The 27,394-nt window shown below is 40.2% G+C and overlaps 1 protein-coding gene across 2 annotated transcripts in view; it reads left to right on the top strand.

Moving 5' to 3' along the window:
* Positions 1-27,394, top strand: part of LOC101405480 (uncharacterized protein FLJ43738-like) — a 103,976-nt gene that overhangs the window by 42,063 nt on the left and 34,519 nt on the right. For both annotated transcript variants that reach the window (XM_087431605.1, XM_087431604.1), the window contains exons 9-11: positions 9,366-10,252; positions 23,850-24,044; positions 25,807-26,104. In XM_087431605.1, coding sequence (XP_087287731.1) covers positions 9,366-10,252; positions 23,850-24,044; positions 25,807-26,104 — 1,380 coding nt within the window. The remainder of the gene's footprint in view (positions 1-9,365; positions 10,253-23,849; positions 24,045-25,806; positions 26,105-27,394) is intronic.

Genomic DNA, 27,394 nt, shown 5'->3' with positions numbered 1-27,394 from the left:
AAAAATTATATGATCATCTCAATAGATGCAGAAAAACCATTTGACAAAATTCAACATCCTTTCACGATAACAACTCTCAAGAAATTAGGTATGAAAGGAATGTACCTCAACATAATAAAGGCCGTATGTGACAAGCCCACCACTAACATCCTGGTCAGTGGTAAAAAGATGGAAGCTTCTCCTCTAAGACCAGGAAGGACAGGTACCCACTCGCACCACTTTCATTCAGCACAGTCCTGCGAGATCTAGCTGGAGCAATGAGGCAAGAAAAAGAAAAGACATCCAAGTCAGAAAGGCAGAAGTTAAATTGTCTCTGTTTGCAGATAACATGATCTTATATGTAGAAAACTAACCGTTCTACCAAGAAACTGTTAGAACTAATAAAAGAATTCAATAGAGTTGCAGAATGCAAAGTCAATGTACAAAAATCGGTTGCATTTCTACACAACAACTAGTTATCTGGAAAATAAGAAAGCAATCCCATTTACAATAGCATCAAGTAGAATAAAATATTAGGAATAAATTTAAACAAAGAGATGAAAGAGCCATACACTGACAGCTGCAAAACATTGCTGAAATAGAGAAGCAAATAAATGGAAAGACAAGGGGGCTGGCCCGGTGGTGTAGCCGTTAAGTTAGCACATTCCGCTTTGGCAGCCCGGGGTTCGCAGGTTCGGATCCTGGGCACAGATGTACACACCACTCGTCAAGCCATGCAGAGGTGGCGTCCCACATAGAGCAACCAGAAGGATGTACAACTATGACATACAACTATCTACTGGGGTTTTGGGGAGAAAAAAGGAGGAAGATTGGCAACAGATGTTAGCTCAGGGCAAATCTTCCTCAAAAAAAAACAATCTTTAAAAAAAAATGGGAAGACATAGCATGCTCATGGACTGGAAGACTTAATATTATCAAAATGTCCATACTACCCAAAGCAATCTGCAGATTCAATGCAATCCTTATCAAAATTCCAATGGTGTTTTTCACAGACATGTCAAAAACAATCCTAAAATTAGTATAGAACCACAAAAGACCTCAAATAGCCAAAGAAACCTTGAGAAAGAACAAGGCTGGAGCCATCCCACTTCCTGACTTCAAACTGTATTACAAAGCTATCGTAATCAAACCAGTATGGTACTGGCATAAAAACAGACATGTAGACCAATGAAACAGAATAGAGAACCAAGAAATAAACCCACACATATATGGTCAACTGATCTATGACAAGGGCACCAAGAATACACAGTGGGCCTTACACCATATACAAAAATCAACTTAAAATGGATTAAAGACTTAAACAAAAGATATGAAACCATAAAACTCATAGAAGAAAACCTAGGGAGAAAGCTCCTTGACATTGGTCTTGGGAATGATTTTTTTGGATATGACACCAAAAGCACAGGCAGTGAAAGCAAAAACAAACAACTGGGGCTACATCAAACTAAATAGCTTCTGCACAGGAAAGGAAACCATTTTTTTAAAAAAGAAAAGGCAACCTAAGAAATAGGAGAAAGTATTTGCAAATAATATGTCTGATAAGGGGTTAATGTTCAAAATATATCAGTAACTCATACAACTCAACAGCAAAAAACCTAAATAACCCAATTTAAAAAATGGGCAAAGGACCTGAATAGACATTTTTCCAAGAAGACATACAAATGGCCAAAAGGTATATTAAAAAGTGCTCATCATCACTAATCATCAGGGAAATGGAAATCAAACCCACCATGAGATATCACCTCATACCTGTTAGGATGGCTGTTATCAAGAAGACAAGAGATAACAAGTGTTAGCAAGGGTATGGAGAAAAGACAACCCTTGTACATTGCTGGGGGGAATGTAAATTGCTACAGCCATTATGGAAAACAGTATGGATGTTCCTCAAAAAAATTAAAAATAGCTATCATATGATTCAGCAATCCTACTCCTGGGTGATGAAGTCAGTATCTTGAAGAGATATCTGCTTCCATGTTAATTGCAGCATTATTCACAATAGCCAAGATATGGAAGCAACCTAAGTGTTGACAGAGGAATGGATAAAGAAAATGTGAGGCATGTACACACACACACACACACACACACATAGACATACATACACACGTATACAGTGGAATATTATTCAGCCATAAAAAGAAGGAAATCCTGCCATTTGCAACAACATGGATGAACTTGGAAGATATTATGCTAAGTGAAATAAGTCAGACAGAGAAAGATACTTTATGGTCTGGTTCTCATAGAGAACAGAGAGTAGAATGGTGGTTACCACGAGCCAGGAGGTGGTGAAAATGGGGAGATATTGGTCAAAAGGTACAAACTCTCAGTTATAACATGAATAAGTTCCTAAGGATCTAATGTTGAGCATGGTGACTATAGTTAATAATACCATATTGTATACTTGAAATTTGCTAAGAGAATAATCTTAAGTGTTCTCAACATACCACCAACAAAAGAGGTTACTATGTGAGGTGATGGGTGTGTGAATTAACTTGTTTGTGATAATAATTTCACAATGTATATATATATCAAACCATCACATTGTACATCTTAAACATATGAAATATTTATTTGTCAGTTATACCTCAATAAACCTGGGGGGAAAAGAAATGAAAAAAGGATCACTACCTCAGATTCCATGGACATTAAAAGGATAATAAAGGAATATTATTAACAACTCAGTGCCCACAAATCTGATAACCTAGATGAAATGGACCAATTCCTTGAAAGACAAAATTTACCAAACCCACACATGAAGAAATAGATGATCTGAATAGGCCTATCTCTATTAAAGAAATTGAATCACTAGTTAATAACCTGCCAAAATAGAAAGCACCAGGCCCAGATGGGTTCAGTGGTGAATTCTACCAAACATTTAAGGAAGAAATTATACAAATTCTCTACAATCTTCTGCAGAAAACAGAGGCAGAGGGAGTACTTCCTAACTCATTATATGAAGTCAGCGTTACTCTAATACCGAAACCCAACAAACAAATTGCAAGAAAGGAGAAGCATAGAGCAATATCCGTCATGAACATTGATGCAAAACCCTCAATAAGATATTAGCAAATCAAACCCAACATGTATAACAAGAATTATACATGCCTACAATCTTAGTAGGATTTATTCCAATTATGCAAGGCTAGTTGAACATTTGAAATTCAAGTAATAAAATCCATCACATCAGTGGGCTAAAGACATGTCATATTGGATTACGGCCCACCCTAATGACCTCGTCTTAACTTGATTACATTTGCAAAGACCCTGTTTCCAAATAAGGTCACACTTCCAGGTACCAGGGGTTAGAACTTCAACAGACCTTTTGGGGTGACATAATTCAACCTGTAAAAATTCGCTTTCACCATGTAACATATTCACAGGTTTTGGGGATTAGGATGTGAATGTCTTTGGGGGGGGTGGGTATTATTCTGCCTACCACAATAAGCATGGTTATTTTAATGTCTGCGTCTGATAATTCTAATTTCTGGAGCCTGTCAGATTGTTTATATGCTTTATTGTTTCTACTGGTTCTTATTCATGGTGTCTTGTTTAGTATGCCTGTTTATCTTTGTGAACTTGACATTGTATTCGAAAAATAATTTATAGAAATAATTTGCAGCCTAGTATTTATCTTCCTTCAGAGAAGATTTTTTTTCTTCTGACAGGTGCTAGGGACTTAATCCAATTTCAGTTTTATTGAGATGTAATTGACATACAGTACTGTGTAACTTTAAGGTGTACAGCATAATGACTTGACCCACATATACTGTGAAACGGTTACCACAGTAAGCCTAGTTAACATCCATCATCTCATATAGATACTTATGATGAGAACTCTTAGGGTAAAGAGTTTGTTTTTCAGTAGGCCCCTGGAGCTGGCAGCTGCCCACATCCTGCTCTGGCTGTCTCCTCTTTGACACTTGCATCTTTTTGTCTTTGGAGTCAAAAATGATGCTCAGCGTCTCAGAAATCTGTTCTGGAAATGGCAGATGTAGTATCAACTGCTAGAGTCAGGTCTCTGGATTTCTTTCTTCCTCAGACTCTTGGGTCAGGAATTTAATTTTTCCACCATCTTTACGGATCTCTAGTGACTTTAAGGAAATACTTTGGATATTTTGTCTCTTTTTTTCTGGTTGCCTTTATCAGGAAGATTAGTTTTGATTATCTGTTCTGCTGTTACTGGAAGTCTGTTATCTTTTTAAAAATGTTGTACATTACATCCCCAGTACTTATTTATTTTATAACTGGAAGTTTGTACCTTTTGACCACTTCATCCAGTTCCCCCTCCCACACCCCCGGCCTCCGGTAACTACAAATCTTATCTCTTTTTCTATGAGTTTGTTTGGTTTTTTAGATTCCACATGTAAGTGAGATCATACAGTGTTTGTCTTTCTCTGTCTGACTTTTTTCACTTAGCATAATGCCTCAGGGTTCATCCATATTGTTGCAAATGGCAGGATTTCCTTCTTTTGTATGGCTGAATAATATTCAGAGAAGATGTGTGTATGTGTACTTACACACCATATTTTCTTTATCCATTTATCCATTGATGGACGCTTAGGTCGTTTTCATGTCTTGGCTATTGTAAATAACGCTGCTATGAACATGAGGGTGTATATATCTTTTTGAATTAGTATTTTCGTTTCCTTCGGATACATTCCTAGAAGTAGAATTGCTGGATCATATAGTAGTTTTATTTATAATTTTTTGAGGAACCTCCACACAGTTTTCCATAATGGCTGTACCAATTTACAGTCCCACCCGCAGTGCACAAAGGTTCCCTTTTCTCCACATCCTCACCAGCATTAGTTATCTCTTTTCTTTTTGGTGACAGCCATTCTACCAGGTGTGAGGTGATATCTCATTGTGGTTTTGATGTGCATTTCCCTAATGATTCATGATACTGATCACCTTCTCATGTATCTCTTGGCCATCTGTATTGGTGGTAAACTCTCTCAATTTCTGTTTGCCTGAAAATGGCTTTATTTCACTCTTGTTCTTGAAAGATAGATCGAAAAGTTATCTTCTCTTAGCGTTCAGAAGATATTATTTCAGTTTCTTCAGGCTTTCTTTGTTCCTCTCAGTCTAATTGTTCTTTTGAATATAAGCTGTTTTTCTCTCAAGGTGATTTCAAGATCACTCCATCTTTGGTGTTCTGAAATTTCACTGTGATATGTAGGTGTGGTTTCTTCTGTTCATTATTCTGTGACACGTGCCTCTTCAGCCTATGATTCTTGTCTTTGATGTGTTCTTAAAAATGCTCTGTCCTTGGGGCTGGCCCCGTGGTGTAGTGGTTAAGTGTGCACGCTCTGCTGCTGGTGGCCTGGGTTCAGATCCCGGGCATGCACCGATGCACCACTTGTCAGGCCATGCTGTGGCGGCGTCCCATATAAAGTGGAGGAAGATGGGCACGGATGTTAGCCCAGGGTGAGTCTTCCTCAGCAAAAAGAGGAGGATTGGCATGGATGTTAGCTCAGGGCTGATCTTCCTCACACACACACAAAAAAAGCTCTGTCCTTATCTTTTCTATTTTTACCTCTCTGCAATTCTATTTGTAATTGTCTTCTGGAACTCCAATTAGATATATGTCAGATCTTATATTTTTCTCCATTTTCTCTTAACCTTTCTTTTATATTTCTGATATCTTTGTCTTTTTATGTCAACATGGGTAATCCATTCAGCTCTGTATTCTAGTTCACTAATTCTCTCTTCAACTTTTTCTAATCTGGTATTGAGATTTTTTTTGGAATGGGATGAAGATTAAGTTTTTAAAAATATTTTCTCACTGAGGTATAACACTACTCATAACACACCAGAAGTCTTCTCATACCACTTCATAATCTCTAATCCTTCCCTCACACTCCCCCTTTCTAGTTAACTCCACCGCCACCCTTAGCCCCTGGAAACCACTATCTGTTCTCCACCTCTGTAGTTTTGCCTTTTCCACAATGTCATATAAATGGAATCATACAGTAATAACATTTTATAGTCTGCTAGCAGCAAATTCCCTCATAGTTGTGTTTCATATGAGAATGACTTTTATATCACCTTCTTCCCTAAAGTATATTTACACTGGATTTAGAATTCTGGGTGAAAATTTCTTTCTTTTTCAGCACTGTAAACATTTTGTTCAAGTTTATTATGGCCTCCTTAGTTTCTGTTGAGAAATCCACAGTTATTCAAATTGTTGTTCTCCCAAGAGTAACACGTTGTTTTTCTCTGCCTGCTTTCAAGTCGCATTGTTTGTCTTTGGTTTTCACCAGTTCAAGAGGATGTGTCTGGGCATGTGTTTCTTTTGACTTTATCCTGATTGGGACTGAGTTTCTTGAATCTGTAAGTTTATGCCTTTTGCCAAATTTAGGAGATTTTCAGCCATTATTTCTTCAAATATTTTTTTCTACGAATATCTTTTCTCCTCTCCTCCTGGGACTCTGATGATACAAATGTTAGACCTTTTGATGTTGTCTCACAAGTGCCTGAGGCTCTGTTTACTTTTTAATTTTCAATCTTTTTTCTCTGTGTGTTCAGATTGCATACTTTCTTTTGATCTATCTTCAAGTTTACTTACTCTTTCCTCTGCCATCTCCATTTAGTTCTTTGGGCCACCGAGTGAATTTTTTATTTCAGTTATTATATTTTCAGTTCTAAAATTTCCATTTGGTCCATATACCTTCACTCTAGTTCTGTTTGCTGAGGCTGGCTACCTTCCACTTGTTTCATGAGTGTTTGCTGTTACTTCTTGGAGCATGGTTATAACAGTAATTTTAAAGTCTTCATCTGATAATATCAATATTGAGTCACCTCAGAGTTGGCATCTCTTGGTTGTCTCTCCCTTTGATAACTGGTCACATTCCTGGTTCTTTGTATGTCACATAATTTTGGATTGTATCTTAGACATTTTGAATATTGTGTTATGAGACTCTGGGTCTTGTTTAAATCCTATGAGAATGTGGCTTTTTTGTTTTATTAGACAATAGACTCTGTTAAGGTCAAGCTGCAAGTTCCAACTCACCTTCTGTGTGCTGTGGTTTTAAAGCAGGTTCATTTTCAAAGATTTTGTAGTGATATTAAAATCTGTTCTGCACGTGCACCACTCAGGGGCCAGTCTGAGACCTGTGCAGTGGTCTACTCTGTAGTTCAGTTCTCAAAACCTCTGGTATGCTGCTTAAGGTGAGATCCATACATGCACAGTTCAGGGATAAGCCCGTGAGTTTACATATAACTTTTTGGGATCCCTTTCTTGTTTTCCCCCCTTTCCACACTCTTCAACTCCTAAGGAGTCCCCATCCTGGGCCTCTGGCTTGAAAGGTGTAACTTTAGTGTTCCTCGTCTAACATGCATTTCCTGAGACTGGGTCGGCCTCTGAGGACAGTGGTGGGAAGATATATAGAGAAAAAACAATGGGGATTCTCCACATTCTCTTCAGATCACAGTTCCTCTGGTCAAAGAGGATTCTCCTCGCAGACTGTTAGGTGCCCACCCTGCTGCTGCCATTTCCACAGATGGCAGCTTTGGAACTTGAACTTGCCTGAGGGCAGGGCCAGGAAAGAAAAATCAGGGGATTTCACCCCACCCTCTCTGTCCCATAGAGGTCCCCTCTCCCATTCCTTGGAACAGAGAGAGAGGGCTTCTCTTAGAGCTCGCTCTGGTGCATGATTCTGGGATTCAGGCTTCCTTTGAGTCCAGTCTGTGGCACACAGGAGGAAAATAAAACCCAGGACACTCATTGCTAGGTTGGTTGTACTTTGAGTTTGGTCTCCTTCCCCAATCCGCCCACTGCCTTTTACTTTTCAGAGTCCTCTGATAGCTGCTCATGCATTCTGTCTAGGGTTTTAGTTACATTCACTGGGAAATGCAGGGTGGGGTGTGGTTACTCCATTTAACCAGATTTGAGTGTTCCTCTTTGACTATTTTTAAATTTTTTCTTTTTTATTATTGATTTTTATATTCTGGATACAAGTCCTTTGTCAGATATATATGTATTGTATGTATTTTCTGCCAGTCTGGGGCTTGACTTTAATTTTTTTAATTGCATCTTGATGAAGTCCATTTTATCAACTTTTTCTGTTATGATTAGTGCTTTTTGTGTCCTGTCAAAGAAATCTTTTCCCACCTCAAGTTCATGAAGATACTCTCTTATGTTTTCTTCTAGAAGATACATAATTTTGCCTTTGATGTTTAGGTCTATGATTCATCTAGGATTAATTGCATTTTGCTGGCCATGAAAATTTCTATATTTCTTTAACTTCTCTCTGTGATGTATTGTAGTTTTCAGTGTACGAGTCTTACACATCTTCCATTTAATTTCTCCCTAAGTAGTTTATGTTTTTATACTACTGTAGGTCATATTTTTAAAATTTCATTTTTAAATTATTCGTTGCTAGTAAGTACAGTTACAATAGATTTGACCTTGATAATATTTTTATTTTTTTAAGCTAAAAAATATATTTACTTTATGTATCTGATCATTCTGATATCTTATGCCTTTGTGCATCTGATTTTGCTGGTAGTACCTTTTCCCCTTAGGTGTTTTGTGATTTTTACTGTGATCTCATATTCAATGGAAATTGTGGGAATTCTTTGAGACCTAGGTTGAAAGTGGATTTCTCCAGAAGGTTTCTTAATTACTTCCACCAGGTACCTGGGAGTGCTACCAAGCCAGCATTATTTTTAAATAAATTTTCAGCTTCATTATAAAATAAACAGTACACTTAGAGTAAGAATTTGAACCACAGACCTGTGTAAGGGTTAGCTTTTGATTATAAAATCTTAACACTAAGGTTAAAACATGCAAAGGTCCCTGTTTTCTGCCTCAAAACAGCTCTGCCCCTCCTTTCCATCTCCTTCTCCATGCCCTCATAAGCCCCAGACCTCTGAGTCTTTTTTGCCTTGTTGCACCTTTCCACGTGGATACTTAGTATGCTAAAGGTGAGCCTGCACCAACTTTCCAGATGTATGTGTCTGGAAAATATGGATTACTTTTTCTAAAAACCACTTATTTCCACCCTTTCTGTGCCTAGCCTTGGGCTGAGGAACTAGAAATACAAATGTGAAAAAGGCACGTGGCCTTTCTTCCTGACACTGTGAGTTTGGGAGGAAGAAATAGTCACTAATATTTATTGAGCCCTTGTCTTGTGCTAGCCACCATCGTGGTGCTTTCACATTTGTCACTCAGTCCTAGGAATGACCTTGCAGAGCAGGCTTTCTCATAGGAATTTTGTGGATGTGGAAACCCAGGCGCAGGGGCTACAGGTAGTGAGTTTGGCGCTGGGATTTGAGCCCCCTGTGCTGGTAGCCTTCCTTTAGGGGGAAGGCAGAGTGATTGCTGTTGCAGCCCAGTGACCTGCTGTCACCTTGCTCTCTTGTAGAGGCTGTGCACACCTGTGTACTGCAAGTACCAGTTCCATAAGACTCCGGTTCACAAGACTGAGGGGCAGCCCCATGGGGTCCGTATCTACTTTGAGGACATCAATGTCATCTTCCTTGGGCTGATGCACCCCAGTGACCTGAGGGAATACCTGGAGGGCCCCCCCATGGTGGTAGAAGTCCACGACCGGGACCGCAAGTCAGAAGAGTATTCCCAGAAGCCCACCCTGTTTGGGGAGGACCCCCTGGATTCATACCTCAACTTCCAGGCCCTCTTCTCTCCCAAAGAGGCAGAATCACAAAACAAGATGTGGGACCCTTATGGGGTTGCCCACGTCAGTTTTGCCGACCTCCTTCTCGGCCACAAGTTCTTGAACCTGGCGGTCCCCATCCAAAACTGCAAGCCTAAGCCCGCAGACTGTGGCCCAGACAGCAGGAGCAGGAAGGTGGTGGGGTTTAGGGTTCCCACAGACGGCCTCCAGCGTGGCCCAATGCCCATGGGCAACTACCTAGAGGCCAACTCCACACTCAAGCTGCGAGTGGACATCGCAGTGCCACTGCAGGCTGGGGCTGAAGCCCCCAATCCAGACCTCACAGGCACCCGGTTTGGTCGCATGATTTTCATGTTTGGCTCCAGGGAGATCCTCCTGCACAGCCTCCTGCAGGACATCACCATGATCAACGCCAAGGCCCTTGATCTGGACTCCTACCCTATTGAGAACATCCAGCAGATCCTGTCAGGCTTTAAGATGTGGGTGAAGATCCAGGAAAGGGAGGACCTGGATGTGCTCACGGGCTTCCATCTGCTGGATGGGAAGATCCACCTCCTCATTCTGGAAGGCTTGGCTGACCAAGGCTTGAAGTGTCTATGGGAGCGCCACGAAAGCCAGTAAGTGGTTTGTTTTGTGTTTCATGGAAAAGTGATGGCATTTGGATGCGGAGTGAGTGGAGAGATCTTTCCAAGCCAAGCTCAGGTTCAGTGTCCTCATCTATGAGAGGGATATATTGATTCAGTTCCTCTTGGGGTTTGTATAAGACACTTTGCAGAGCTCAGTGACTGGACTTGATAACAGGAAAAATTGCTTGCCTTTGGTTGAAGGGAAAACTTTAGGGGTGGTATAGAAGAGAAGGTGGTTCAGGAAAATGGGTCCTGCCTTCAGACTTCTGAAGGGCCTACTCGGTTAATAGGGAGGAGAATGTTCTTATGGCCCTAAGATGGACACCACAAGGAAATAGATTCTAACTCTGCCCAAGTAAGACATATCTGATTATTTTGAAGCTTGAGAGGCTGCCTCGACTACAGAAAGTTCCCCTTTCCTGGAGGCTTTCAGGAGCAACTGATGGCTGCTCAGTGGGGACGTTGTAGAGGCAATTAAAGTGTCCGATTCTGGGCTGGAGCAAGTGGCCCCTCATGGTCCTTCCATTCTTTACTTTTGGTGACATGGTACTTCTCTTTTCCTTTCATGATTTGCAAGCATCCTAGTTTGGGTAAATAGGACCTCTGTCCTTTAGTCTGCAGGTCCCGTCTGTGTCCTCAGAGCTCAGATGCCCCAGGCCCCAGGCGCTGACAACATCGGCAGGGAGTCAGAAGTTGACTCTGTCCACACAGGAGGGGAGTGCAGCACTGTGGGGGCCTGTCTTTATGTGCTGATGGGCCAAGAGGCACTGGTGAGGAGCTGGCCTTATGGCTAGTTATTTGCCCAAGAGAACTGAAAACATGTCCACACAAAAATGTGCACATGAATGTTCATAGCAGCATTATTCATAGTAGTCAAAAGTGGAAACAACCCAAAGGTCCATCAACTGAAGAACAAAATGTGATGTATATTTTTTTCCAAAATGTGATATATTCATACAATGGAAGAATATTCAGCCATGAAAAAGGAATACAGTATTGATACACATACGTCAACATGGATGAACCTTGAAACCATTATGCTAAGTAAAAGAAGCCAGACATAAAAGGCCACATATTATATGATTCCCTTTATATGAAATGTCTAGCATAGTCAAATCCATAGAGATAGAAGAAGATGAGTGGTTGCCAAGGTCTCAGGGGAGAGATGAAGGAGAAGTGGGGAGTGACTGCCAACGGGTACAGTTTCTTTTTGGGGTGATGAACATGCTCTAGAATTAGACAGTGTTTATGGTTGCACAACATTGTGAGTATACTAAAAAACCACTAAACTGTACACTTTAAAAGGGTGACCTTGATGGTGTGTGGTAAAGAATTTGGCCTTGCCCAAGAGAAGTCTGGCCTTTGCCCTTGGCTTCCGGGAGGTGATCTGTGTCATACCTAGCAAGAATGTCATTTTTTAGGTTGGGCGCTGACCACACAGGGTCTTAGGATGGGACCAGCCTTAGCTGATAGTCATAGGATGGAGGTTGGCCGTACCAGAAGGACCAACAATGTGAGTTAGGATGGAGGCTTTGTGTCATGCCATGTCAGTGGACCTGGAGACTGAGATAGCTGTGTGGGCAATCAGTCAGTCATGCTTTCTGTAATGCAGCCGCCATAAAACCTCTGGACATCAAGGCTTGGGGGCGCTACTTTGCATGTTATAGGTCATCAATGTCCTAAGGATAACACATCCTGACTCCATGAGGAAAGAGCAGTGGAAGCTTTGTGGAAGCACCCTGGACCGTGCCGTATGTATCTCTTCCTTTAGCTGATTTTAATCTCTATTCTTTCTCTGTAATAAGCCATGAGTGTGAGCATTACAGCTTTTAGTAATTCTGTGAGTTCTTCTAGCAAATTGACAAACCTGAGGGTGGTTTTAGGAACCCCCTAAACTTGCAGTTGTTTTCAGAAGTCAGGGCATTTTAGGGGACTGTGCAGTTTGGCTAACTCGGTGCATATGGTGTGGGAATTATATCTCAATTAAAAGTTTTTTTCCAATGGCAGAAATAACATAAGGTAGGTTCACTGACCCAGTTCAACTTAGTTAGAAATAAAAAACAAATCATTAACCAGAAGAAAAAATTCACGTGCCTGTAAATTAACAAATACTTCCAAATAACCCATGGGTCAAAGAGAAACTGTAATGGAAATTAGACATTTTTGTTCTGAAAATAATGAGAATAGTATATTATCTAAATTTGTGGGGTGATGTTAAAGCATTATTTAGAGAAAACTTTATAGCCTTAAATGCTTATATTAGAAAAGAAGAAAGGCTGAAAATTACTGAGACATAACTGTAGATATTTCAGACATTGAAATTAGTGTTTTAAACTATGTCAATAAATTAAAAAAATTACAAGAAATTCAAAAGATAATACCAAAAATATTTTCAGATAAGATAGTTTAGGTTTCTGGATACAAAAATTAATGTAAAAATCTATTGAATTTCTGAATACTATGTACATACAAAAAATAATTTTTAAAAGGAATACTTTAAAAATCATAAAAATATGAAATTCATGGGAGTAAATTCAACAGAAAGGTGTGAAAGACTTGTATCATGAATATCATAGAACTTTTAGAAACAGTAAAGAAAACCAAAATAAAGGAAGAGACATATCATGTTCATGGATTGGAATACTAAATGTTGTGTCAGTTATCCCTAAATTGGATCTATAGATTCAATGCAATCTCAATTTTAAAATACCAACTTTTTTAAAAGTGTGGAACTTGAAAAGCTGATTTAAAAATTTATATCAACATGTAGATGTTTTAAAAAAGACACTCTTGAATAAGAAGAAGATGGAAGAACTTGCTCTACTAGATATCAAGACTCATTATAAAACTATAGTAATTAAGACAGTGTGGTATTGGTTCAGGGACAGACAAGCAGACCTATGGAATATAATAAAAACTCAAAAACAGACCTATACTTAAGTGGTCACTTGACATACGAATAAGTGACATTGCAAAATCAGTGGGAAATGAACATAGTAAAATCATTGAATTGTACCCTTTAAAAGGGTGAATTCGCACAATGGCATACCACTTCACACCCACTAGGATGGCTAGAATCAAAAGTTAGATAATAACAAGTGTTAGCAAGGATGTGGAGAAATCAGAATTGTCATTCACTGCTGGTGGGAATTAGTCACTTTGGAAAACAGTGTGGCAGTTCCTCAAATGGTTAAACAGGGTTACTGTTTGACTCAGCAATCCCACTCCTAGGTAAATGCCCAAGATAAATGAAAACATATGTCCACACTAAACTAGTACGCAAATGTTTGTAACAGCATTGTTCATAGTAGCCATTAGGTAGAAACAACTCAGATGTCCATTAATTGATAAATGGGTAAAGAACATGTGGCATATAAATACAATGAACTATTATTTGGACGTAAAAAGGAATGCAATACTTATAGATGCTACAACATGGATGAACCTTGAAAACATTATTCTAAGTGAATGAAGTCAGTCACAAAAGACCACATGTTATATGATTCATTTGTATTAAATGTCCAGAATGGGCAAATCTATAGAGACAGAAGGTAGATTAGTGGATACTTAGGGCTGTGGGTCAGGGGCATGGATATAGGGGTAGATAGGTAAGGGGTACAAAGTTTCTTTTTTAGGTGATGAAAATGTCCTAAAATTGATTGTGGTGATAGTTGCATATATCTGTGAATAGACTAAAAACTATTGAATTTTACACTTTAAGTGAGTGAATCGTAAGGCATGTGAATCATATCTCAATTTAAAAATTCCTCTAGTGGACAAAAAAATTTCAGTAAGGAAAGGATAAACTTTTAAATAAATGGTGTTGGGATAATTGTTTATCCGTAGGAAAAATGGAAAAGAACTTCCTACATCAAACCATTCACAAAAATCAATTCTAGCTGGATGAAAAACCTATGTACATTTTTAACTTTTCATTTTGAAATAACTGTGGAGTCACAGGAAATTTAAAGAATATTACAGAGAGGTCCCATGGACCTTTCACCCAATTCCACCCAATGGTTGCAACCTACTTAACTATCCACAGTTATATTGATACACTATACACAACAATATCTAAACCAGGAAATTGACATTGGTACAATGTGTGTGTGTTGTTTGTGACAGTTTATCAGATGTAAATTTGTGTGAGCACTACTACAATGAAGATACAGAACTATTATCTCACCACAAAGATCTCCCTCATGCTTTAACCATCCTTAACCACTGGCAACCATTAATCTGTTTTCCATTTCCATCATTTTGTCATCTGGAGAATGTTACACATAAATGGAATCATAAAGTGTATAATTTTTTGAGATTTTTTTTTCCAGTCAGCATAATACCCTGAGTTGTGTGTGTCAATAGTTTGTTCATTTTTATTGCTGAGTAGTATTTAATGGTATGGAAGTGCCACAATTTAACCAACCACCTATTGAGGGACATTTTGGTTGTTTCCAGTTTTTTGATTATTACAAATGAAGCTGCGATGAACAATAATGTCCAAGTTTTTGTGTGGACAAAAGTTTTCATTTCCCTGGGATGTACCCCTGAGAGTGTGATTGCTGGGTGATATGGTAAGTGTATGTGTAGTGTGGTAGGCAAAATTCTAACTTGGCCCCCAAGATTCCTGCCCCTGGTGTGCACACACCTTCTCCCAATTATTCAACCAATCTAGGTACTTCTGTGGAGGGATTTTCCAGCAATTAAGGTCCCAAATTGATTCACTTTAAGATAGGAAGGTGGGCCTGATCTAATCAGGTGAGCCCCATAAAAACAGACAGTTTTCTCAGGTTGGTCTAGATGTGAGAGACAGAGAAAGTCAGGGGTTCAAAGCTCAAGAAGGACTAAATGCATTGTTGCTGGCTTGAAGATGGAGGGGGCCATGTGTCAAGGAATGCAGGTAACCTGTAGGAACTGAGAGCAGCCCTGCTGACCTCGAGCAAGAAAGTGGGGACCTCAGTCCTAAAACCACAGAGGACTGAATTCTGCCAGCAATGAGAATGAGCTTGAAAGTGGATTTTTGCAGGGCATCCAGATCAGAACTCCTTCTGGCTGACCCCTTGGTTTCAGCCTTGTGATACCCTGAGCTAAGAACCCTGTCATGCTGTGCTGGGCTTTGGATTTGCAGAACTGTGTGGGCTAATACATTGTCTTAAGCTGCTAATTTGTGGTAATTTGTTACACAGCAATAGAAAACTAATACATTAAGTTTTTAAAGAAACTACCAAGTTATTTTCCAGAGTGGCTATAATATTTTACATTTCTACTAGCAATGTAGGAGAGATGCAGTTTCTTTGTATCCTTGCCAGCTTTTGATATTGTCAGTATTTTTTATTTTAGCTGCTCTAATAAGTGTGTAGTCGTGTCTCATTGTGGTCTTAATTAGCATTTCCCTAATGGCTAGTGATGTTGAACATCTTTTCATGTGCTAGGTGCCATCATATGAGTGTTCTTCATATTTTCTAGGTGTGAGTCCTTTGTCAGATATGTGGTTAGCATATCATATTTCTCCACTTTGTAGGTTGTCTTTTCATTGTCTTAAAAAGGACTTTTCTAAAGAAAAAGTTTTAAATTTTCATGCAGTCCAATTTATTGATTTTTTTCTCTTATGGATTATGCTTTTGGAGCCATGTTTAAGAATTCTTCATAAAGCCTTACGTCCTGAGTATTTTCTTCTAAAAGGTTCATAGTTTTATGATTTACATTTAAATCTATGATCCATTTTGAGTTAATTTTTGTATAAGGTGCAAGGTTTAGGTAGAGGTTTTTTTCTTTATTATTTTTTTATTGAGGTATACTTGATATATTATGTTAGTTTCAGATGTACAGCATAATGATTTGATGTTTGTGCATATTGTGAAATGATCACCACAATAAGTCTAGTTAACATTTGTCACCATACATACAGATGTTTTTTCTTGTGATGAGAACTTTTAAGACCTACTCTCTTTAGCAACTTTCAAATGTGCGATACAGTATTATTAACTATAGTTGCCATGCTGTAAATTACATCTCCATGACTTATTTATTTTGTAACTGGAAGTTTGTACCTTTTGACCACTTTCACTCATTAGGCCTACCCCCCGCCCCACCTCTGGCCACCACCAATCTGTTCTCCGTGTCAATGAGCTTGGTTTGGTTTTTTGTTTGTTTGTTGTTAGATTCCACATATAAGTGAGATCATACGATATTTGTCTTTCTCTGACTTATTTCACTTAGCGTAATGTCTTCAAGTTCCATCCACGTTGTCACAAACGGCAAGATTTCCTTCTTTTTTTATGGCTGAATAATATTGCATTTTGTGTGTGTGTGTGTGTGTGTGTGTGTGTGTGTGTGTATGCAGATTTTCTTTATTCATTTATCCATCGATGGACACTTAGGTTGTTTTCATATCTTGGCTATTATAAATAATGCTGCAGTGAACATGGGGATGCAGCTATCTCTTCGAGTTAGCGTTTTTGTTTCCTTCAGATAAGTACCCAGAGGAGGAATTGCTGGATCATATAGTAGATCTATTTTTAATTTTTTGAGGAACCTCCATACTATTTTCCATAGTGGCTGCACCAATTTACATTCCCACCAACAGCGCAGAAAGGTTCCCTTTTCTCCACATCCTTGCCAAGACTTGTTATTTCTTGTCGTTTTGATAATAGCCATTCTGACAGATGTGAGGTGATATCTTATGGTTGTTCTGATTTGCATTTCCCTGATTAGTGACGTTCAGCATCTTTTCATGTACCTGTTGGCCATCTGTATGTTCTCTTTGGAAAATGTCTGTTCAAATCTTCTGCCCATTTTTTAATCAGATTCTTTGGGGTTTTTTTGCTGTTGAGTTGTATGAGTTCTTTATATATTTTGGATATTAACCCATTAGATATGTGATTCGCAAATGTTTTCTCCCATGTAGTAGGTTGCTTTTTCATTATGTTGATGACTTCCTTTGTTGTGCAGAAGCTTTTTAGTTTGATGTAGTCCCATTTGTTTATTTTTGCTTTTGTTACCTTTACTTTTAGTGTCAGATCCAAAAAATCATTGCCAAGACCGATGTCAAGGAGCTTACCACCTATGTTTTCTTCGAAGAGTTTTATGGTTTCAGGTCTTACATTCAAGTTTTAATCCATTTGAGTTAATTTTTGTGTATGGTGTAAGATGATAGTCCAGTTTCAGTCTTTTGCCTGTGGCTGTCCAGTTTTCCCAGCACCATTTATCGAAGAGACTCTCCTTTCCTCATTGTATTCTTGGTCCCTTTGTCGTAAATTAATTTACCGTATACAAGTAGGTCTTTTTCTGGGCTCTTGATTCTATACCATTGTTCTCTGTGTCTGTTTTTATGCCAATACCATACTATTTTGATTACTATAGCTTTGCAATATAGTTTGAAATCAGAGAGCATGATGCCTTCAGGTTTGTTGTTCTCTCTCAAGATTGTTTTGGCTATTTGGGGTCTTTTGTGGTTTCATACAAATTTTGTGATTGTTTTATTTCTGTGAAAAGTAGCATTGGAATTTTGATAGGCATTGCATTGAATCTGTAGATTGCATTGGGTAGTATGGACATTTTAACAATATTCTTCCAATCCATGAGCACAGAATTATCTTTCCATTTATTTGCATCATCTTCAATTTCTTGCATCAGTGTCTTATAGTTTCAGTGTACAGGTCTTTCAGTCCTTAGTAAAGTTTATTCCTAGGCGTTTTATTCTTTTTGGTGCAATTGTAAATGGCAATGTTTGCTTAATTTCTCTTTCTAACAGTTTGTTATTAGAGTATAGAAATGCAACTGATTTTTGTATATTGATTTTGTATCCTGCAACTTTACTGAATTCATTTATTAGTTCTAACAGTTTTTTGGTGGAATCTTCAGGATATTCTATATATAAAATCATGTCATCTGCAAATAGTGACAGTTTTAGTTCTTCCTTTCCAATTTGGATGCCTTTTTTTTCTGCCTAATTGCTCTGTCTAGGACTTACAATACCATGTTGAATGAAAGTGGTGAGAGTGGGCGTCCTTGTCTTGTTCCTGGTCTTAGAGGAGAAGCTTTCATCTTTTCACCACTGAGTATCATGTTAGCTATGGGCGTGTCATATATGGTCTTTCTTATGTTGAGGTATTTTCCCTCTGTATACACTTTGTTCAGAGTTTTTATCGTACATAGATGTTGAATTTTGTCAGATACTTTTTCTTCATCTATTAATATCATATAATTTTTATTCCTCATTTTGTTAATGTGGTGTATCACATTGATTGATTTGCGGATATTGAACCATCCTTGCAATCCTGTAATAAATTCCACTGATCATGGTGTATGATCCTTTTAATGTATTGTTGAATTTGGTTTGCTAATATTTTGTTGAGGACTTTTGCATCTATGTTCATCAGGGATATTGGCCTGTAATTTTCTTTTCTTCTGATGTCCTTGTTTGGTTTTGCTATCAGGGTAATTCTGGCCTCATAACATGAGTTTGGAAGTATTCCCTCCCCTTCTCTTTTTTTGGAAGAGTTTGAGAGGATTGGTACTAATTCTTCTTTGAATGTTTGGTAGAAGTCACCATTGAAACTGTCTGGTCCTGGACTTTTGTTTGTTGGGAGGTTTTTGATTACTGATTCCATCTCCTTACTAGTAATAGGTCTCTTGAGATTTTCTATTTCTTCATGATTCAGTCTTGGTAGGTTGTATGTTTCTAGGAATTTATTCATTTCTTCTAGCTTGTCCAATTTGTTGGTGTGTAATTGTTCATAGTCTGCTATGATCCTTTGTATTTCTATGGTATCGGTTTGTGGAAGTTAATAGAGAAACCTTAGCTAAATTGGAGTCAGGAAGGCCCCTGTGGGGAGCTCTCACTCCCTATCATACATCATCAATTACACCAAACAGGAAGAGAGATATGCTTGTATCTTCAACAGGAAGTAAAACTACTTTACTACTAAAGAAAGATTTCTCTGCCTATGGAGCTACAGCCCAGCCAATGAGAAACAGTGCAGCTGAGCCAATGAGAAGCTGTTGCCACCCTGAACAGTTGCTTCCCCCAGAGGACTTTCGTTTAGAACAGCCCTTCCCTGCTCTCGCTTTTTCTCTATGAAGGCAAGCTCCCCTCCTTTGTTTTTCAGGTTTGCCTATGGTTCACCATAGCATGCACATCCTGAATTGCAATTCTTTTGGCTATTCCCAATTAAACTCATTTTGAGGGTAAAATAATAGATGAATTTGCTTTTTAAGTTGACAAATTGTAACATCTTCTCTTTCATTTCTGATTTTATTTATCTGAATCCTCTTTCTTTTTTCCCTTGGTGAATCTAGCCAAAGGTTTGTCAATTTTGTTTATCTTTCCAAAGAACCAGCTCTTGGTGTCATTGATCTTTTCTATTGTCTTTTTAGTTTCTATTTCATTTATTTCCACTCTGGTCTTTGTTATTTCCTTCCTTCTACTAACTTTGGGCTTTGTTTGTTCTTCTTTTTCTAGTTCCTTGTGGTGTAAAGTTAGGTTATTTATTTGAGATTTTTCTAGTTTCTTGAGGTAGGCATTTATTGGTAGGAATGTCCCTCTTAGAACTGCTTTTGCTGCATCCCATAGACTTTGCTTTGTTGTATTTCTGTTTTCATTTGTCTCAAGGTATTTTTTGATTTCTCTTTTGATTTCTTCATTGACCCATTTGTTGTTCAGTAGCATACTGTCTAATCTCCACGTAACTGAATTTTCTAGTTTTCTTCTTGTAGTTGAATTCTAGTTTCATACCATTGTGGTCAGAAAAGATGCTCGATATGATTTCAATCTTCTTAAAATTTTTAAGACTTTTTTTTGTGGCCTAACATATGATCTATCCTGAAGAATGTTCCATGTACACTTGAGTGTAATGTGTACTCTGTTGTTTTTGGATGGAACATTCTGTATATATCATATATATGTTGAATCTGTCTGGTCTAATGTGTCATTTAAGGCTGCTGAAATTGCCTTATTGATTTTCTGTCTGGGTGATTTATCCATTGATGTCAGTGGAGTATTAAAGTCCCATTCTATTATTGAATTGCTGTCTATTTCTCCCTTTAGGTCTATTTTGTTTGTTTGATAAGGAAGATTAGCCCTGAGCTAACATCTATTGCCAATCCTCCTATTTTTGTTGAGGAAGATTGGCCCTGCGCTCACATCTGTGCCCATCTTCCTCTATTTTATGTGCGACTCCTGCCACAGCATGGTTTGACAAGTGCTGCATATGTCCGCACCCAGGATCTGAACCTGTGAACCCCGGGCCGTCCAAGTGGAGCATGTGAACTTAACTGCTACACCACCAGGCCAGCCCCTACAGTCTGTTTTAAAGTCAGTTTTGTCTGATATAAGTATAACTACCCAGCTTTCTTTTGCTTTCCATTTGCATGGAATATCTTTCCATACCTTCACTTTCAGTCTGTGTGTGTCCTTATGTCTGTCGTGAGTCTCTTGTAGGCAGCATATGGATGGGTCTTGTTTTTTAAATCCATTCAGCCACTCTATGTCTTTTGATTGGAGTATTTAGTCCATTTGCATTTAAAGTAATTATTGATAGATATGTACTTATTGCCATTTTGTTAATTGTTTTCTGGCTGTTTTGTAGTTCCTCTGTTCTGTTCTTCTTCTCTTACTCTCTTCCCTTGTGGCTTGATGTCTTTCTTTAGTGGTGTGCTTACATTCCTTTCTCATTATCTTTTGTGTGTCTACTATAGGTTTTTGCTTTGTGGTTACTATGAAGTTTACATATAAAAACTTATATTTATAACAATTTATTTTAACTTGACAACAACTTAAGTTTGAATGTGTTCTAAAGCTCTACACTTTTGCTCTTGTCCCTCCATGTTTTAGGTTTTTTTTGTGTGTGTGAGGAAGATCGGCCCTGGGCTAACATCTGCCAATCCTCCTCTTTTTGCTGAGGAAGACTGGCCCTGGGCTAACATCCATGCCCATCTTCCTCTACTTTGTATGTGATGCTGCCATAGCATGGTTCAACAAGCAGTGCATTGGTGCGCACCCGGGATCCCAACCGGCGAACCCCAGGCCGCCACAGTGGAGCGTGCGCACCTAACTGCTTGCGCCACTGGGCTGGCCCCCATGTTTTAGGTTTTTGATGTCACATTTTACATCATTTTGTCTTGTGGATCCCTTAACTAGTTATTGTAGTTTTAGTTAGTTTTACTACTTTTGTCTTTTAACCTTCACATCAATTGCTGTAGCACTATTTGTTGACAACACTGTCTTTCTTTATGGAATTGCTTTTGCATCTTTGTAAAAAATCTGTTGGTCATAATTGTATGGATCTATTTCTTGGTTCTCTCTTCTGTTCCACTGATCTATGCGTCTATCCCTTAACCAATACCACACAGTCTTGATTCCTGTAGCTATATAATCAGAGTCAGGTAGTGTGATTCCTTCCACATTATTCTTTTTTTTCAAAATTGTTTTAGCTATTCTAGTTCCTTTGCGTTTTCATATAAATTTTACAATAAACTGTCTGTATCTACAAAAAGTCTTGCTAGAATGTTGATAGGAATTGTGCTAAACTTATGTATCATTTTGGAGAAATCTGATATCATTGCTATGTTGAGTCTTCCAATCCATGAATATGGTGTGTTTTTCCGTTTAGTTAGATCTTTGATTTCTTTCATCTGTGTTCTATAGCTTTCAACATACAAGTCCTGTGCATGTTCTGGTAGATTTACATCTAAATATTTTATTTTTTGAGTGATTTTAAATGGTATTGTATTTTTAATTTCTGTTTCCAAGTGTTCATTGCTTGCATATAGAAATATGACTGATTTTTCTATGTTGATCCTGCAGCCTTGGTAAGCTCACTTATAGGTTTGAGGAGTTTTTCTGGATTGTTTGTTTGTTTTTGGTAAATTCCTTGAGGTTTTCTACATAGACCATCATGTCACCTGCAAATAGAGAGAGTTCAATTGCTTCCTTTCCAATATGTATGTCTTTATTTTCTTACTGTGCTGGCTAGGAATTGTAGTACTATTTTATACACGAATGGTGACATCCTTGCCTTGTCTCTGATCTTTGGTGGAACACATTAAGTCTTTCCCTATTCCATATGATGTTAGGTATAGTCTTTTTGTTTATCAATTTGAGGAAGTTCCACTCTATTCCTAGTTTGCTGAGAGTTTCCTAATTTGCTGGCTTACACAATTCACAAAAATCAATTCCAGGTAGATTAAAAACCTATTTGAAATAATTATAGACTGACAATAAATTGCAAAAATAACAGAGAGGTTCCATGTACCCAATACTCAGTTTTCCCCAATGGTGACATCTGACATAACTAAAGTGCCATATTGATGGACACAGTACAATTAAGTAGACCACAATTATCTGGTCTTACTCAGGTTTCACCAGAAAAATCTATTTTTGAAAAGCAAAATTATAAACCTTTTAGATGACAATATAGGAGAACATATTCATGACTTCAGAATAAAGATTTCTTGTACGAGACAGAAGTACAAAGAGTAAAGGAAAAGAATTATAGATTTGGCTACTAAACTTTGGCTATTAAAATTAACAACTTCTGTTTATCTAGAAGACACCATAAACATTGTGAAAACCAAGCCACAAACTGAGAAAAAATTATTTGCAATGTGTGGAGCTAGTATCCTGAATATATGCAAATGCCTGTGTTGCACCACACACCCAGCTGGGTGAGCAGTGCAGGATTGCCGAGAGACCAAAGAAAAGACCCAGAGACAGTGAACGAGACATATGGGTTTATTGGGAGTTATTTACAGGGAAGGTCAGCTGGACCAGAAATGTGCACCAGCAACTGTCCCCTGAGAGAAGCTTGCTTAAGTAGGCAGAGGAATAAAGGCTGCATGCTTGCCAAGGGGGACTGTCCTTATGTGACCTGTATTCCAAGGACCAGAGGCCCACCCCCCGGGGGCCCTGCATGTTCCCTCAGACCGTGAGGGTCTCTGTGTTAACTCTCCCATGAGAAAACAGCTGGTTTAGCCAAGCCCACGACTGTTACCATCGTGAGTGCTGGAGTGTAGCCCAGACAAGGAGCCTCAAGGTCACATGGCTCTTAAAGGGCATGCAGGCTAGTGCCCCTACAGCCTGTGAATCAATAAGAAAACAATCAAAACATCCCAGTGGAAGGATGGGCAAAAGACTTGAACAGGTACTTCACGAAAAAGGAGAGCCCGTGTGCAAACATGCAGACCCAGCAGCGGGATGTGCGGACTATGTGTAGACTTGACCGGGTTCAACGAGGTGCAGGAACAATGTGAGCCTAACACAGCTGGGGGAGAGGGCACACAGCAGGGTGTGTTTAGAAACTCTGCTGGGCCAGGCTGGTGTTGCCAGCATGCAAAGTGTGAGTGCTGGGGCAGGGGCTGGGGGAGGGCAGGACACAAGCAAGATGAGGCTGGTTTCAGTGTTTTCACTGCTAACCTTCCTTCCAATAGCCCATGTTTTGAAAGATTTGTCTACCAGATGACATTTATTATTAATACATTCCTTTTGTTTGTGTGTTTTTACAAAAGCTCTGCCAGATGGTGCAAAACCACAAAGTGTTCCAAGAGCCGGCAAAGCAGTAGTAAGACCCTGCCCTGTGGCCTCTTGCAGGATTTCCGAATTAGACCACGGGAAGTGCAAGGTGCTCTACAACTCCCAGCTGCTGTTTCGCCACCGCCTCTATGCAGACCTGGAGACCATCCTGTACCGCGTGCACCTTTCCGAGCCCCTGTCGTGGCTCATGAAACAGCCGTCACTCTACATCCACGACGCTGTGCCACGGGACGCCTTCCAGGCCCTGAGCAGGTGCGGCACCCTGGGCCTGCTGCGGGGGTGGGAGTGGGCCGCCAGCCCTCTTGGCGGCCACTGAGGGGTGGCGCAGTGGCCCTTCGAGGTGCAGTTTTTGTTATTCTTTATGCCCGAAGAAGCCAGGTCAGGAGTGGAGGCCAGTGCCAAGGGGCCCCGTGCCCGTGTCATTCCTACTATTCCACATGCTCTCCCAAGACAGTTTCAGAAACATACCAGTGAAAGGACAGTTTACTCAAACACATCACATGAAGCTATCTGCTGTCCTTGGGAATATCCTAGAAGAGCCTGGGAGTGAGCCACGATTAGAACCCCCTTTCCCGGTGAGCGATGGGGACAGCGAGGCTGGAACCGCCAGATCCGCAGGCCAACAACGGCTTTCTCTCCCAACTCAATGTTTCTTTTCCATCTGCCTCCTCCCTAATCCCCTGTTCCACCTTCCCTCCCTATTCCTCAGAAAGCCATTCTCCAAAGATCTGGATCTTTCACTACTTGCACACCTTCACCTGTGCTGTTACATCTGCTCCGAAGTGGTGACCTCCCAGGCCTCTGTCAGTGGGTGCTCCCACCCTGGGAAGCTGGGTGCTCCTCCTGCTGAGTGGAGTGCTGCTCATGCTGGCCCAAGAGTCTCCTCCAGTCGTGTATAGAACGGCCACTGCCTAGCACCTGCTCTAGGAGAAGGGCCGAGAGAGGCAGACCCAGTTTAGAAGCGGAGACTGGCAAAGAATAGTGCAGGGGGGTACACCAGGACCATGTTCTCCACGGGAAGGAGAACTTGGTCAGGCCTGAGAGGCTTTCCTTTTATTCCCACCCCTGCAGCCACAGCTCTGTGTGAGGGGCCGGGCAGGTGTAGACTGAGTAACCCCAAAACAGTGACCAAAGCTGCAAATCAGGAAAGGGTGCAGCGGGAGGCTTGTGTTGGGGAGGTGCTGGAGCATTTCGGTGTCCAGAGCCTCAGTGATCAGTAGGGGGAGGCTGGCCCCTGTCCTGCCTGGTGAGTGATAGGAAGTAGCTGGAGAGCTTTCTTAGGGAAAGGGAGGAAAACTATTTATTAAGTGCTCACTGCATCCTAGGAGGCTACATCCATTATGGCTTTATTCCTATCTGAAAGGTCAGGAAACAAGCTCAGAAAGGCCAAGTGGTGGGCCAGGGAACTCAGCTAGGGAGAGGCAGAGCCCGCTGTCCTCAGGCATCGGCCTCACGCGGGACGTCGGAAACAGCTGAGATAGTGAGCAGCAGATGATGGTCCCTGACATGTACTCTGGAGACCGTCAGAGTGAATCAAGTGCCCACGGCACGCTGGGCCTTAGGAGATGGCAATGAGGGGGAGTCCTCGGGGTGGGGGGTGGGGGTGACCGCTCAGTCCTTGAGCTTTGCTAGGGTACAAAGCTATGTGCCTAGTGCCCTCTCCCTGGGGCAGGAAGCTCTCAGATTGACACCCCTGACAGCCAGCTTGTTGGGGCCACTCCCTGGTGGGGTATGAGTTAGTGAGAGGCATAGACTAAGGCCACCGTAACAGGAAAATAACCAGAGCAGAATGTGGGAAGCCTTTAACTTCTGGGGGCTTGGTGGAGAGAGGGAAGGAGGCATTCCCCTTTGTGGGCTCATCAGACTGGAATCTAAGCTCCTCATGTAGGAGCTCTGTGACCCGGAATCAGCTAATCAACCTCTCTGGGGTTCCATTTCCTCTTGTAAAGTGAGGGTGGTTCGACCTATCTTGCAAGGTAGGTGAAGCCGAGTGTGTGGCCCTTCTGCATTCCAGGATCCACTGGATCTGCTATTACAGCACCAGTCTCAGGGAGGTGATCACGGGAGACCTGCTGCCTTCCTCTGACATGATCAAAGCCTTGAGCCAAGAGTTTGGGTTGCCTGTTTCATGGGAACAACTCAGAGGTGCCAAACTGTTGGCTATGCCGCCTCATCCTGCCCCCAATCTCGAGGATTTACAAAGTTGGGGTTCCACCCTCCCTAATGAGATCCGTGCCCACCAGGAGAAGTACCCGCAGTGGCAGAACACCAGGCTGCTGAAGAAGAGAGGCCAGAAGCACAGCCTGATCCAGGTGGGCATTCTCTCCCCCAGGTCAGGGGTCCCAGGCCTTCACCACACCTGGGCTGTCCAGTTACCTGCTGGGAGATACAGGGCAGATGGCCAGTTCTTGAGCGGGGCATCTGCCTCTGGCCTGTATCTGATCTCACTCCAGCCCTGGCGTATCTCGTCCTTCCTGAAAGGTGAAAAGGAACGCTCTTAGGTTTATCACCTTTACCTTGACCACAGAGATCCTCTTAGAGAAAGAACTGTAGTGTGTGTGTGTGTGTGTAACATCCTGCTTAAGCTGTTAAGGGCATGCATATTGAGATGTTCAAGCAACACTGGAGATAAACTAATCTGCATGAGAAAATGTGAGTAGAGAGAAAGAGAACAGGAGACTGAGAAGCTGGTGAGGTGACGGAAGGCTGGGTGCTATGTGGCCTGAATGGCCAAGAACCTCCCTCAGCCCACACCAACCAAAAAGACGTCAAGACGCCGACATCCAAGGCCTGACTTGAAGTTGATTGCCCCTGGTCTGTCTGGGTGAAGCCACCTGACCCCCAAACCCTGATCTCTAGTAAAAAGTCTCTTAGAAGTTTGTAAGCTTTGTATGTGTACATACTTTATGAAAACCAATGAAGAAGCTGCCGTTAGTGTTCAGGTTGTTAGTTTTTTCAAAAGAACCAGTTCTTGGATTTATTTATCAATCTGCTTTTTCTGTTTTTCTAATTCATTAACTTCAGCTTTTATTTTTTATGATATTTTAAAACTTATATTTTTCTCCTTTCTAACTTCTTGAGTTGACTATTTCATTCATTTTTATTCCTTTATAAGTTATTTTATTTCTTTTTTCCAATTTTATTGAGATATAATTGACATATGTCACCTTATAAGTTTTAAGATGTACAGCATAATGGTTTGACTTACGTATATTGTGAAATGATTACCACAAAAAGTTTAGTTAGCATCCATCATCTCATATAGATACAGTAAAAAGAAAAAGGAGAAAAATAAAACATGTTTTCCTCATGATAAGAACTCTTAGGATTTACTCTCTTAACCACTTTCGTATCTCTCACACAGCATGTTAACTATGGGCATCATGTACGTTACATCCCCAGTACTCATTTATCTTATAACTGGAAGTTTGAACCTTTTGACCCCCTTCCTGCAATTCCCATCCCTCTACCCCATCTCTGGTAACCAAAAATCTGATCTCTTTTTCTGAGTTTGAGTTTTGTGGGGTTTTTTTAGATTCCTCATATAAGTGAGATCTTTCTCTGTCTGATTTATCTCATTCAGCATAATGCCTTCAAGGTCT

Source organism: Ceratotherium simum, chromosome 5, assembly GCF_057802395.1.
Source record: "Ceratotherium simum simum isolate JZ-2026a chromosome 5, ASM5780239v1, whole genome shotgun sequence".
In the NCBI taxonomy this organism is placed as follows: Eukaryota; Metazoa; Chordata; class Mammalia; order Perissodactyla; family Rhinocerotidae; genus Ceratotherium; species Ceratotherium simum.
The sequence above is the reverse complement of the archived record's forward strand: the minus strand, read 5'-3'. Positions and strand labels throughout refer to the sequence as shown.